General features: G+C 37.8%; 1 protein-coding gene across 2 annotated transcripts; it reads right to left on the bottom strand.

The window, feature by feature from the left end:
• Positions 1 to 8,474: 8,474 nt before the first annotated feature.
• On the bottom strand, positions 8,475 to 14,502 carry LOC143548441 (inorganic pyrophosphatase TTM2-like). 2 transcript variants are annotated; one of them, XM_077039612.1, is made up of 12 exons: positions 14,433 to 14,502; positions 13,599 to 13,953; positions 13,411 to 13,525; positions 12,703 to 12,898; positions 12,074 to 12,187; positions 11,813 to 11,986; positions 10,817 to 11,011; positions 10,624 to 10,746; positions 10,435 to 10,538; positions 9,861 to 9,984; positions 9,489 to 9,728; positions 8,475 to 8,693 (listed from the first exon to the last, which is right to left on the bottom strand). In XM_077039612.1, exons 2-12 carry the CDS (start codon positions 13,933 to 13,935, stop codon positions 8,475 to 8,477), a joined length of 1,941 nt encoding a protein of 646 aa, XP_076895727.1. In that variant the 5' UTR covers positions 13,936 to 13,953; positions 14,433 to 14,502. The 2 variants fall into 2 exon arrangements, with proteins under 2 accessions (XP_076895727.1, XP_076895733.1); XM_077039618.1 differs by lacking the exon at positions 14,433 to 14,502 and having other exon boundaries at positions 13,599 to 14,004.
• Between the last annotated feature and the right edge of the window lie 200 nt (positions 14,503 to 14,702).

Below are 14,702 nucleotides of genomic sequence, written 5' to 3' on the forward strand. Positions count from 1 at the left end.
CTCGCGCAAGCTTCATTATTATTATAGCTCGTAAGCCGCAACTCGCGCCAGCTTCATTATTATTATAGCTCGTAAGCCGCAACTCGCGCAAGCTTCATTATTATTATAGCTCGTAAGCCGCAACTCGCGCAAGCTTCATTATTATTATAGCTCGTGGTTACGAGACTGATGTTGGCCGTTAGAGATGGGATTGAGCAAATCGATGGTGGTGGACGATGTGTGGTAGTGATTAGCTATGTGGTGGTTCGGTTACTGAAAGTGTCGAAGCATGAAATGAATCTGACCTGATCCATGACGATGTTTCCACAGATTTTCGAGATGAACGAACCACGTCTTGATCTTCTCCTCCGGTTGCTTGAGACCTGCAATGGTTTTTCGGGGGTGTGGAGGTGACTGCTAAGAAATCTCAAAGATCTCTTGTTTTACAGACACAAAAAGTGGTGGTGGCTCTTATTGAGCATGACCCCTTAATAAGGAGGTGGAGACCTCCTTATATAGAGAGCCTCATGGCCACCATCATGGTACCCTAATGGGCCTAGCCCAGTTAGGGTTACCTCCACAAAACCCCCTCAGCCCAATAACATTGTATTAGTCCATATAATAAAATAAGCCAAACATAATAAATTTAGGGTCGTAAAACCGGGTTTTAGTACCATACCCCTACAAGCCCCCCAAGTCCAGCGTTGCTCCTGGGCGCGCAAGCGTCTAGGTGGAGCGCTGGACTTTATAAGGTGTGTTAGGCCATGAGGCGGTTTTTTCTCTTTTCTTTGGCCTTGTCTTTATTGTCTTTGAGTTTTGAGAGGTTTTTTCCATGATGGTGACATGTTGTGGTTTTTATGATAATGATGGTGCACTGGCATGAATAAGATATAGCACGCCGAATAATAAAAGCCTGCGCGCGAGGCGACTTACGAGCTATGAGAATAATAAAGCTTGCGCGCGAGGCGACTTATGAGCTATGAGAATGATAAAAGCTTGCGCGCGAGGCGACTTACGAGCTATAAGAATAAAAAAGCTTGCGCGCGAGGCGTCTTACGAGCTATATGAATAATAAAAGCTTGCGCGCGTGGCGTCTTACGAGCTATAAGAATAATAACAGCTTGCGCGCGAGGCGTCTTATGAGCTGTAGGAATAATAAAAGCTTGCGCACGAGGCGTCTTACGAGCTATATGAATAATAAAGCTTGCGCGCGTGAGGCGACTTACGAGCTGTAAAAATAATTAAGCCTGCGCGCGAGGCGACTTATGGATCTATGAGAATAATGCAGCCTGCGCGCGCGGCGTCTTACGAGCTATAACAATAATAACAGCTTGCGCGCGAGACGTCTTATGAGCTGTATGAATAATAAAGCTTGCGCGCGCGGCGTCTTACGAGCTATAAGAATAATAACAGCTTGCGCGCAAGCGTCTTATGAGCTGTATGAATAATAAAGCTTGCGCGCGAGGCGTCTTACGAGCTATAAGAATAATAACAGCTTGCGCACGAGACGTCTTATGAGCTGTATGAATAATAAAACTTGCACGCGTGGCGTCTTACGAGCTATAATAATAATGAAGCTTGCGCGAGTTGCGGCTTACGAGCTATAATAATAATGAAGCTTGCGCGAGTTGCGGCTTACGAGCTATAATAATAATGAAGCTGGCGCGTGGCCATGTGGGATATTATGAGGCTCCCGCCCTAAGATTCGGATGTCTTCTATTGCGATAACGTGGTTGTGGTATACCACGACAGTCCCCTAATCCATTGCTGCTAAATGAGGTTGTCCTTATCCTGATTTGGGATTAGACTACTCATTTGTCATGTTGCTTGCGCATAGGCTCTGGCTTTGTGTTATGCGCCACGCGCAGATGTTGCATGCGTGTGCGCATAGGCTCTGGCTTTGTGTTATGCGCCACGCGCAGATATTGCATGCGCGTTCGCGTAGATTTTATGTCCCGCGCCACGCGCAGATGTTGCATGCGCGTGCGAGATTGAGAGATCGAAAACTTTCCTTGCCAGAAGTTGCAGGTCTTTAGCAATATAATCACAATTCCGACTAGGTATAATTTATTCATGAATATCATTTGTATTCACAAATTATAATATACTTAATTTCAATCTTTCATATCATTTGTTAGAAAATCTACAAATCAAAGGTGTTGATGTCAAATACATTGTGGTAAAATAAATTCACAGCTTGTTAATTTTGAAAGGATGAACGTAATAATAATAAATTATTAATATAATTTGGATGTGGGCTATAGATTCAGATGACCAATTTATATGATTTTATTGTTTTGTAATAAAGGGTAAAATAGTCAATTATTAAGAGAATTTTAATAGATATATGTGTAATACATATGTTTTAGTAAGGGGAAATATGTAATTCAAATTTTAAGGTTGAGGAAATATGTAATTAAAAATGCTAGTAAGGGGAAATATGTAAATGCCTCTATTTTATAATAACCAAGGTAGTGAGTACATCGAAACAGAAGGCTAGTGTCACACCCCAACCTAAGGCGGAAATGCCGGGGCGTGAGCATGATTGCTCATAGCTCGAGGTAACTATCATACAATAATGGTGACAATATCTAATAATTTATTTTATTCCAAATAAAACAATAATATCCAAAAATAGCAAATAAATTCCAACAATAATCCATAACAAATAAAGAAATAATCCATGTTAAAATTTAAGTAAATTGTCTTTATGATTTCCTAAAGTCTCGACTAGCAATCCAATACTTCAAGTCCTTAGTTCATGCGAAAACCAACATATACGTAGAAAATACAATAGGTTTGTCAACAATAATGTTGAGTGAGCAAGTCATTAAGTTTTGCAATAATGTATAATATGAAAAGATAGCAAAACGTAGGTAAAGTGGTAAATAAACCAAACCAATGAGCAAATAAGTGTCAAGCGAACCATTGTCAAGCGAATCGGGCGCCGGTTAAAGCTAGACGGTCATACGATCATACTATAATGAGAATATGGTGGAACTCTCCGAATGCGCAAATTAAACAAGTAATCAATTAGCAATTATGTCTAGCAATTCATACACAATATAACGTTTGCTAATGATTGAGATATGTATAATATGAAATAATATAAGTACGTATACGCCCCCAAAATGTTTGAAAATATGTGAAAACGGGGGAATGACAAAACTCACCTTAGAATAAGCGAGTTAGTTAAAATATTAAGGTTTAAGTAAGAGGTCTTCGATTAACTCGCTGAACGAGGATATCCAACAGAAGCTGAAACTTAACGGTATGAAAGTATAAGGAAAAGAGGAAGTTTATGAACAAAAACTCAGTTTACAACTTACCCGAAATGTGAATGAACAACGAGATATAACGAATCAAAGGTCCTTGGACTAGCAAAGTCAACCGGTTATGAGCGGTTCTTCAACAAAAACACCAAAAACCGAGCTAATCTGAGACAGGCAGCAGGTATGATGGCTAAGAGGATGATGTTTAGGGTTTGTGTAAAGATTTGTGGCAGGGTTTAAGGCTTGTTTATATATAAAAACATAAACCGACCTAATTTTAGTCTTTTTGGCCCGTTAAGCAAGTAAATATGTTTTAATGAAAGAATCAAGGAATATAATCATAAAGATTCGTTCTTGGGAAGTAAATAATGAATTAGGACTTGTATCTTGACTATAATACATTTACTTGGTCCTTACTTCTCGCGATTCATGCTTAAAATAACCGATTTTATGCCATAAACGAGCTAATAAACGAAAACGAACTAAGATTTATCGCGAACTGACTGTGCAACAGCACTGACCAGCTTCTGGACCACAACCGCACGGCGCTCCGGCGTCCAGGTGGGTCAAGTTTCAGCCGTTGACAACTTTAGTCCCCAATGTTTGTATTTTGGCCATTTTATGAACTTTTTAAGATATAATTAGGATTTAAACAATGAGTAAACATGAAGGGATTGATGTGAATATAAAGAAACTTAATAGTTCATAAATGCAAAGTTCTTAATAGAAATTAGGATCCGAATAACGTTCAAACACGGATAAAACATATACGATAAAACCCGAAATGTTACAGCAAGCAGGCAACAAGCTGCGCCGCTGCCCCTTTTGAATTGCAAAACCCAATATTTTAAAAACCATATTCGCTGATCTTGGAGTTATAACACTATTATGCATGACCCGTTAAACTCGGGTAACTCCATAGCTTCAGGCGCGAGGAACCAAAAGTGTCAAAAGCAAAAGGAATAAATACATGTTGGTTGTCAAGATACGCCTTCTCATGTTTAGTCACCTTGCCTGAAACGGCTTTTAAAGCAGCTTGACCGACTGTGAAACCACTGCTCCTTAAGCTCATCAGAGGGGAAACCCCTGTTAAATCCACAAACGCATGTTTCCTCCTATCCATCCAAACACCAAAATGTCAACCGGTCGAAGAGATGATCTTCCCTCCGACGGGTCAGTCAAGAAATTCACAGGTGCTTCTTTCTTAACAGAAATTCCGGCTTGCTTAAATATGTCAAAGAACACATCCCTAACCAGATCATGTCGGTACTTGAACCCTGGTAGCTCTTTACAATGCACCGCGTGCTCCCCATATGAGTCTATGCACGCCTTATGACAAACAGGACATATGTCATCAACCGGGAAGAAAGGAATCATGAGGTGATACTTAAGGATAGTACGATACCCCACGGGAGACATATGCTGGCTCAACCCATCTATAGGGATAAAAAAAAGAAAATCTTGAGCATGTGGTGCTCGTAGACACTCAAAAATGGCTTTTTGTCTACTTTCATGTCAAAGTGTGACTCCATGTCGTGAGCAATTTACTAAAAAGAGCACTCGCCAATGCATGTTGGGCTTTAGAGGGGGGCGGTCTATTTGTTAGTGAAACTGCTAAGATCGACGCTTGGAATCATATCACGAAGACAAGGAAAAACACAAGAATAATAAGAATCCATCTCACAAATACCACTGTCTCGCAAAATGTGATCCTGAAGTGCCATGATTGGTAGGGATGGCAATGGGTCGGGTTTGGGATGGGTTTAGGTATTCCCAACCCCATACCGATTATTAAAGCTCGTCCCAAACCCGTCGGGTTTTAATCAGGTAATTACCCGTCGGGTTTCGGGTTTCCTATCGGGTTTTGACAATATTTCATCCCGACCCATAAATTTCATCCAAAGCTACAAAATCCATTTATTCTTTTATCCGTATAGTATTATAATCGTAAATAAGTGAATTAAACAATGGACTAAAATTGGTAAACTAAATGAATTACCGTTGATTAAACATATGCGGCAGATACTTATTAGTGAACTAAATGAAGTGATGTTGATTACTATCTAGCAAACAAGTAAAAAAATTGAGCTACAACTAAGCAAACAAGTAAAATGATGGAATTGCAACTACTAGTTAATAACTACGGATATATATACAACCATCAAAAAGCTTGTATATAAAATTAAATAAAACTGAGGTAACCATAATTGAGTGAAATATAATTATAAATTAAAATATACTATATATATATATATATATATATATATATATATATATATATATATATAATTTATATCGGGTATATAATCGGGTAAATAGGTCAATGGTGTCGGGTAATCGGGTCGGGTAATCGAGTATATGGCAAATCCCAAATCCATCCCAAACCCATGAAAAATTTCAAAACTAATCCCAAACCCGTCCCAAACCCTAATGGGTCAGGTATTACCCGTCCCAATTATGTCGGGTTTCGGGTTTTCCCATCGGGTCCAGGTTTCACTACCATCTCCAACGATTGAGCTCTCGAGGCCACAAACACATATGAGGAAGCCTCTACTGCCGAATGCAACCCCAAACCCCCATTCTTAATGGGTAAGGAAGCAAGTCGCCATTAGAGGTCTCCAAAGAAAGGTCCTCCACAAACTACAATGTCCTCAATCACCACACACAATCTCTTGTCAAAGAACAGCGTTGCCTCCATCGTGTGTACATGTTGGCATGCTCTCAAACCAAAGAAAAGTTTAGGAATACCCATACATGATCGAAACAAAAGTAACTCGCCCTGCGGGTCACCAAGTTTTGGGAGAAGACGCATCAAATTAACAACATTAGTAGCTCTCTTCTTTGCCAACCCCCTAACAGACCCGGTGTCTTTACTAACAGCTCCCAAGAAGCTTCACCTCTAATAATGGTCTCTCGATGTCAACATGGAATAAACCATCACGAGACTTCGTACTATCACAAGAAGGCCAAAATAGCTCAACTTTCTTAATATTCAGTTCAAGACCCAAAGTTGGACCTGTCACCTTAATGATATCCAACACTTTAGCCACCTCCATTGAATCTCCAATGACAGTCCCATCATCAAGATACCAAGCATGAAGAAGAAGCTTGCAATTGTCTCGAATCTGATGTACAAGGGGGTGTAAAACAAGGGCGAAAAGAAGTGATCATCCCCAAGAGTCTCCTTGTTGAACCCACGTGGTGGACCAAATATGATCATCTCCAAGATATAGTCTTGATGGCTGCCCATATAAATATTCCACCCACAAAGAAATAGAAGGCCATCTGATCCTTACCTCATGAAGTACAGCTGATATATCCACCATATTTAAATGCATTAGAAAAATCAACTATAAGCATTGCAAGAGACCCATCAGTATGGCGCTCACTCAATACCCTATTGGCACTATGTAATATGGCCACCGCACCACCTGACACACCAACTCCAAACTGGAAATCATTAAGGTATTTGGTGATTTCTTGGCCAACTCCTTTTATAGCAACCTTAGAAACCAAACGCCTCCATATAGTACCCACTGCAATTGGTCAAATCCTGTTGTCGGGTTTTAAAAGCAGTGTAAGAGGAGCGGACACGACAAACTCAGTAGACGGGCATCTCCCTTTTAACCATAAATTAACTACTACAGTGATAGCACATATGAGGTCAATGGCAATAGCCAACCCTTCTCTACAAAGAGCATCAAAATATGATGCACCCTCAAAACGTCCCTCTCACACGAAGTTCCTTTATGAAATGAATTAATGCAACCAAGGACACTATCAACCTCCGTCACAAGAGGAGGCTCGGAATATGTTATGTTCGGCTTAGACGGGGGTTCTTGTACGGGTGTTTAGCCTCTAAAGCCTATGTGGTAACAGAATTGTATGGTGCAATACCGGATGAGCATAACACCTTTACTGCCGTAGTAAAGTGACCATCTGCAACTTTCTGAATACACTGCTTAATGCTACTGTTGACAAGACCCCCCCTCCTTTTGAATATCCATGTCAACTTGGCCTAAGGACCCCGAGCCAGAATCATTTAACAAATTTTTAATTAGCATGGCAATGCCATCAACTTTCCCCCGTGTGGCTAAAGAACTCATTATTGAATGTTGTTGCAATGCTTTCCTATTCCCGAAACTGCTTTGGTGCCTATTTTTGGGTCTGAACACCTGTAAAGTGCAACGAGGAAGAAGTAACAACCTAACTCATGCATCAACAGAACCTTCTTGAGCAACCACTTTATAGAGTGTTGTTTTCAAAGCTTGCTAGAAAGCTAACTGATAACTATGAGGGATACTCTTGACGATAACAATAGATGCCTTAAGTACGCGATCAAGGAAGGAGATATCCAACACGAACTCATGAACAGTTGTCTCAGGCCCCTTGATGGAAGGTTTTGAAATCCCAATAATGTCTGTATCCGAGTCAATTGCACGATCGGTAAACTTCACCGTGCCATCAGGGTGATGACAAACACGTTTCAAGGCATGAAGGTTCATGCACTCTCCACACAACCATGATCCAAAACCTTCAATGTTTCATCCACTTTCAAAAACAACCCATGGTCTGTAGCAATCACCTCCTGCAACACAATTTTACGTTCTTTTTCTTGAGATGAGAGATCAAGCGAGAAATCTCCTTATTTCCCGCTCCACCATTTGAACAACAATGAAACATACGAAATAGACACGACCATGAGCCGTTCAAAGTAGAAAAATGAGTTGTCATAAAATATGACAAAATAATACGAAAACTTAAAATAACATTTCATCGAACACTTGACACGCAGCTATGAAAACCCCATTTCCAACCATGATTGGAGGAAGGATATGGGTGGAGAGACCAGACGTGTTATGTAATTTACATATTTTAAAGGCGTAGACCATCAAGGTGCCATCATTTAGCTCAATGGGGATTTAGTATCACCAAACTCCTAACTTATATTTATATCTAGCTCCAAAACCTGTAAACCACATCTATTAATTAATTTACTCCAAATCAGTAACCAACCAGATTAAACCACAGTAGCTAGTAATATACCATTATGCTTCAAAACTCAACTGATCTTAATGTCTAAAAAGAGCATTACCCTTTTATAACAAAACTCAAATATACTCCATGAACAGTTTAGCTTTTCGGTTAAAAGGGATTGCATGAAACTACAAAGAAAATTGGTGGTAAATATTCAGTTTTGATGCTAGAAAAAAAAAAAAAAATTCAATTTCGGGGTGCAGCCCCCTTAAACAAAAGGACTCCAATACCACCAATGGCCAGTGCTAATAATATGGAAACCACAACCGGGTCAACTTTCGGTCCACTGTTTTTCTTGACTCTTCGTTCTTGACGGGATCGTTCTCCGATTTCGTCGTAAAGATGCTTGCTGATGTTGCCTAGTTGATGCATGATTTTCCGTTGACTTTGGGCTATTCCAGATATCTGTTTTTATAAATATGGAATAAATTAATATCATCGGGACGTTAAAATGACAAAACGGGAAGTTCGTTTATATCAATGAACGAGCATGAACAAAAATTCTGCTCATTTAGTTAAACAAACATGAACACATGTCTTGATCGCTCATTTAAGTTCGTTCACTAATGTTTGTTAGTTTACATTTGTTCAAGTTCGTTCATTTACGTTTGTTCAAATTACAATGCAGTCCAGCTTTGATAACTTTTTAAGCCCAACACATTTATTTTAGCTCAGTTATGTTTGTTCATATATTCATTTAAGTTTTTTAGGCAAATTACAATGCAGTCCAGCTTTGATAACTTTTTAAGCCCAACACACTTATTTTAGCTCAGTTATGTTTGTTCATCTATGTTCAGTTATGTTCATTCGTGAACCATTTCGTTAACAAACGAACATGAATACGAACACATTTTTTTTAACAAATGAACAAGGAAACCTCGTTCATTTAATGTTTGTGTTTTGATTGTTTGTTCGGTTGAAGTTAAATGAAAGAACACTGCTAACAAACGAACATGAATACGAACACATTTGTTTTCTTAACGAACGTACAAGAAAACCTTGTTCATTTAATATTTGTGTTTGATTGTTTGTTCGGTTGAAGTTCAACGAAAGAACAAGAACATGCTCCAGTCGTGTTTGTTTGGTTCGTTTACAAGCCTAACTTAAATCTACTTTCAAGCAGACGGATTGAAACTGACCTCCACATAAAAAGATTAGATAAATCTAAGCAAAAACCATAAGTGAAATTATCACATGTACCTCTTCGATGAGTGGAGAATCCTTTGCTAATTGATTGACTGAACTTGAATGATGCACTTTCGATCCGTCTGATGTCAAACTTGAGGTGAAATGTGAAGTCAAATCACTGGACGACGCATTTAGATGGTTACCAGAAAATGTTTTTGTAAATTGTGAGCTTTGAGCATCAATACGAGACGTGAACTCATCCATACGATCATTTAAGGTAAAAATCTGTTCAGAGAGGTGCTTGATCGCTCCCTTGAAAAGATGAGAAAACACCAGAGTCAAACAATTTGACTTTTAGAGGTCTTACTACATAGTCAACTGCTAGTAAAATACCTAAATGTCCTTTATGATTCGATTAAAGTGAAAAAGAGAACACAGGATTACCTGGATTGCCATTGTGCCTGCTGATTCTGTTGTCTTGTCATCAAACCTTGGACTGTTGATTGCATATCTAGGATTCGATGCCAGATTATTATCCCGTGTGGTTGAATATGAATGCGACATTTGTCTGTAGAAGTATCTCAGAAACATTTAGATAGCAAACATAAATTGTCTAATTTTTTCTATGAATGATTCATATTTTTAAAAACTTTACTTACATACAAATGTCAATGTTATGTACCTAAAAACCATTAAACTAATATTTTCTTATGCTTTTTTTATTTTTGAACGCTCACCAACACTTGTGTAGGAAATATAACCTACACCTGCTGTGCACATTTATAGTTTCTATAAATAAACAAACTTGTTTGTATTATTTCAGAACACAGAAGTAAATAAACATTTCATTTCAAGCATTTTCTTTACACAAAAAAATGATGTTCTCACAAAAAAACCATGTTCTCACAAAAAATTGATTGGTTTATTTATTCTTGATGTTCTCACAAAAAAACCATGTTCTGCCTAAAATCTCCACTATATGTGTGTGTTTGTGTGCACGCGCATAAATAAATAGTACCTCTTCAAGTTATTTTTTGTTGCAGCGAGGGAAAATATATCTTTGGGACTCGACAACATTTCATCGTCTATGCTTAGCTTTGTTTTCAATTCATCTGGAAGCACCTACACAAACTCATGATCATGATTAAACGACAGCAAACCAAAAATGCAAAATAATAAGTTTTATAAACTTATTAATTCATCATACCATGACCTCGTTTACTAGCTTTTCAAGTTGCATTAACTCAACATATGTGCGAGGAACATATGAACCTTCCAAACCCAACTGCTCAGCAACACATCTTACACTTGTGCGGTCTCTTCCTTGCACCTTTTTTTTAAAATACATGTTAATTTTTATACTAAAATAAAGAATAAATAGATTTAAAAAAGTTTGGTACCTGAACATATTGTCGACTAATTTGTTCCAGCCAATCTATTTTGACACACACACAGTCGTTAGAAAACAAATGGCTACTTCTTTTCAAGATTGATGCGATTGTGTAACCGAGGGCCATTAGACCACCGAGAAGCCGAACACTAACTTCAAATGTTATTCTTGGGGATATTACAAATGGGGAATCGGTGACCCACTCCTAGAAAGTGCAATGAGAAGTAGACACGAAAGTTATGATAATAAGTTAAAAGTAGAGGTCCCATATTGGGACGGTCAAGATGGCTAATGGGTCAAAATGAGCAGCTTTTAGGAGTGTTAAACGTATCAAATTGACGGGTTGAATTGTTCAGCCCGAACATGACCAGTATTTTATTTGTGTGAAAGACATCACCCCTAGCCCATACACATTTTAAATCGTGTAACCCGAACACGACCCATTTAACCCACTTACGTAAACGTCTCAAACGGGTTGGCGGGTAATAAGCAAGTTGTAAACATGTTATGTGAGTTGGTGGATTCTAAAAGAATGGTTAAACGGGCTAAACGGAAAGTGGGCCGATCCCTGTAGGTCGACCTTTTAAACTAAACTGGTTAACCAGGTCAACCTGAAAATGGCCTGTTTAGTTAAACAGGTCAACCCGAACACGACCGGTTTAATGGGTTAGATATACCAACCGAAAACATGACTATTTTCACGTCGCATCCTGATCGTGTCACCACTAGTCACACCTGACTTTTAGTGTGGGTCAAACCGGATCAGATCGGGATTGCTCCGTCAACTTACTTTTGTCTGTTGTAGATAATTTAATAGAGTACATAATTGATAACATGCATTTAAGTATTATTATATAATTTAAGACACATTTGAGCCTTCCAACTGACTTGGCATGTTTTGTATTTTGACAATATGACCCGTTGGGGATAAATAGAACCCAAATCAACCAATTTTAGCTAAACGGGTCAAAATTTATCACCACTGACAAAAAATTCAAAACCAAACCTCAAACATGAGACTGTATCTTCCTTCTCTGTTTCGCATCCTCAGATACGATTGGCACGTTTCGGGATCTTCACCAGGTGGCAGAAGGTATATATCATAAGTCTCCTCCAACGTTTGAGTATACTCATCAGACATGACAGACTTCACTTGATCCACAGTTAGGTTTCTTGGTGACTGCAAAGGTCAAGAAAACTTTGAGAACCCGCACATAAAAAATTATTTCATATTTGAATTTCTTAATGAAAATTAAAAAGTTCAAACCTTTAGAATATAAGTTGGACTCTGGAATCCAGTGAAGGGATTAAACTTGTTCACAATTTTTATATGAGCGGTCTTGAGGTCGGGTTCTATAAACGCTTTGTACATTGGATAAACCTGCATAAAGAAGTGGCAAATGAGTAGGACCGTAACGGATCGGGTCAAATGGTCAAGATGTCTACTTTATGATATGGGTCAAAACGGGTCAGGCTGGGTTGACCCAAAAATCTTTATTTAAAAAAAGATTGTATTATTTCATAGATGCCTTTTAATTAAAATAATTTCTTGTTTAACTAATCTTTTCTAACCCATTTGACCCGTTAAGAAGAAAGATAACACATTTGACCAGTAAAGATAAAAGATAGCCCATTTGACACGTAAAGATAAAAGATAGCCCGTTTGACCCGCTAAAGATAAAAGCTAAACCATTGATACGTTAAAGATAAAGGATAACCCATTTTACCCAAAACACCTTTATTCTAAAAAAATATATATTTTCATAACAACGAATAATTAAAACCATTTCTTGTTTAGATAATCACTTATTTAACTATTTGACCCGTTAAAGATAAAACCAAACACAAATCAACCTATTGATGATCCTCATTTACGTTCAAGATACAAGAACAAACCGTCTCAGATATCTGGTAGATTATTTCTTCAGGCTGCTGCCCAACACGTTGTATGTCCCTTAAAACCCGTTTGACCAGGTCAAAATGAACACCACCCGTCACAGATACTCTAAGATCCAATACGGGGCGTAACTTCTCACTCAAAGCATAGATTCCCTCAATGATCACAATACGGGATGCCGGGACTTCGAGTGTCCTGTTATGACACATCACCTCAAAGTTACATAAATCTATAGATAGAAATGGTGTGCATGGGCTGGTTTGGGTCGGATTTCGGCTTAAACCGAACCAAAAACCGAAAGTTTGGTTTTTCAGATTTTGAAAACCAATTTAGATTTTTCGGTTTCAAATCGCTTCAGTTTCGGTTTTTCGGCTCTGCCATTTGATTTAAAAATTCTGTGCCAAAAAAAGTTGGCCAAAAAAATGAATTTGAGCCTAAATCTTTTTGTTAATTAGTAATTAATTGATTATCATACATATGGGATAAAATATTTGGGTTACACAATTTATTAAAATCTTATAAATTACTTAATTTTTAAAACCCAAAATGAAAATCCATAATTTTGGTTTGGTTTTTTTTGGTTTTGCCATTTGGGTTTTGAAATTTGTGGTTCAGTTTTTTGGTTTCATGCACACCCCTAACAGACAATGATGACCAATAATATTTTTAGTTACATGTTATAATAATTTGCATAAAGTGTAACAAACCTGTAACCAATACGGGTGCTAGACTTGAAATCATATATTGGAACTTCAACCGATTTCCCCTCTTTCAAATCATAGATGTTTTTCAATAGTGTGTCATAGTCGGTCAACCGAGGGTCTGTTAAAAATAATTCAATTCACTAAACAATGATGAACAAAGTAACACATATTAAAACGTTACAAATTCTTACCATCGAAGTTATCATCAATAACTCGGCTGCCATCATTATAATTATCCATTGATATCACCGCAACATTTGGCATAAAGTTGAGTATTTTCTCGGTAAACGAGGTTTTTCCGGCTCCGGAAGGCCCAGCTAATCCAACCAAAACAATCCCTTCATTCTTTTGAGTTAATAACAGACACGCACGGGTTACAACAAAGAAACCCTTTTCGAATGATAACTTATCTTGAATTCTTGCAATCTCGTAACGATCACAATCTTTTCGCTTAACTAAACGCACTTGATCTTTCAATAAACCTTGCTTTCTTGACGCCGAATCACCAATAGTGATTTCTTGAGTCATTATGTCTATGCTAGCTTCCTATGCGTAACATACAACGCTAATAACTATAACAAACAAATACAAAATGCATATGAAAAACATGAACATTTGTGGTCAATGAATTAGGTTAACCAACCGCATCGGATTTGAACTTTGAACTTTGTTACATATTAAACAAAATGCCATGAAAAAGTTACCGAAATTACACGGCATTTACTGTCAATTTAAACAAATAATAATAGTCAAGACCATGAATTTGAGACTCATTCTTTCATCATTCAATAGCTTTAAAGTCACACATCAAAAAGGGCATGTTACAATTTCAAAATTACTACTTTTAGAAAGAAAAATGTCTAAAAATGTCAACTTTCTCAACAATTCCTGCAAATTAAAATAAACACGTATGGATTTTGCGTTTAAAAGATTCAAAATCACATCCAACATTCAAAATAAACAAAACCCTAAATCGATAAAAACCGACTTAATAATCGAAACAACGAACAAATCATATAGCAAACCAATGAGGTGCAGCAAGACAAGAAGTGATCAAAATTACCAATGAAGCTTCACACGATGGATTTGGGTTCTAAAAAAAGCACAAAACGTACAAATGAAGTAAGTTAGTTGTATATTAATTGAATGCAATTCTTGATTTGGGATGACGGGTAATGAATATTTGGGGATTTTGTTGATGGGAATCGGAAATTTTGCAGGATTTGTAGTTTGCAGACACACCTCTTGGCGGAGGAGGATATATATATTAATATATAAACCCTTTGGAGTGAAGG

The sequence above is a fragment of the Bidens hawaiensis genome, unplaced genomic scaffold, assembly GCF_021521415.1.
Source record: "Bidens hawaiensis isolate Kalapana, Puna unplaced genomic scaffold, B.hawaiensis_p1.1 tig00000935_1, whole genome shotgun sequence".
Taxonomy (NCBI): domain Eukaryota; kingdom Viridiplantae; phylum Streptophyta; class Magnoliopsida; order Asterales; family Asteraceae; genus Bidens; species Bidens hawaiensis.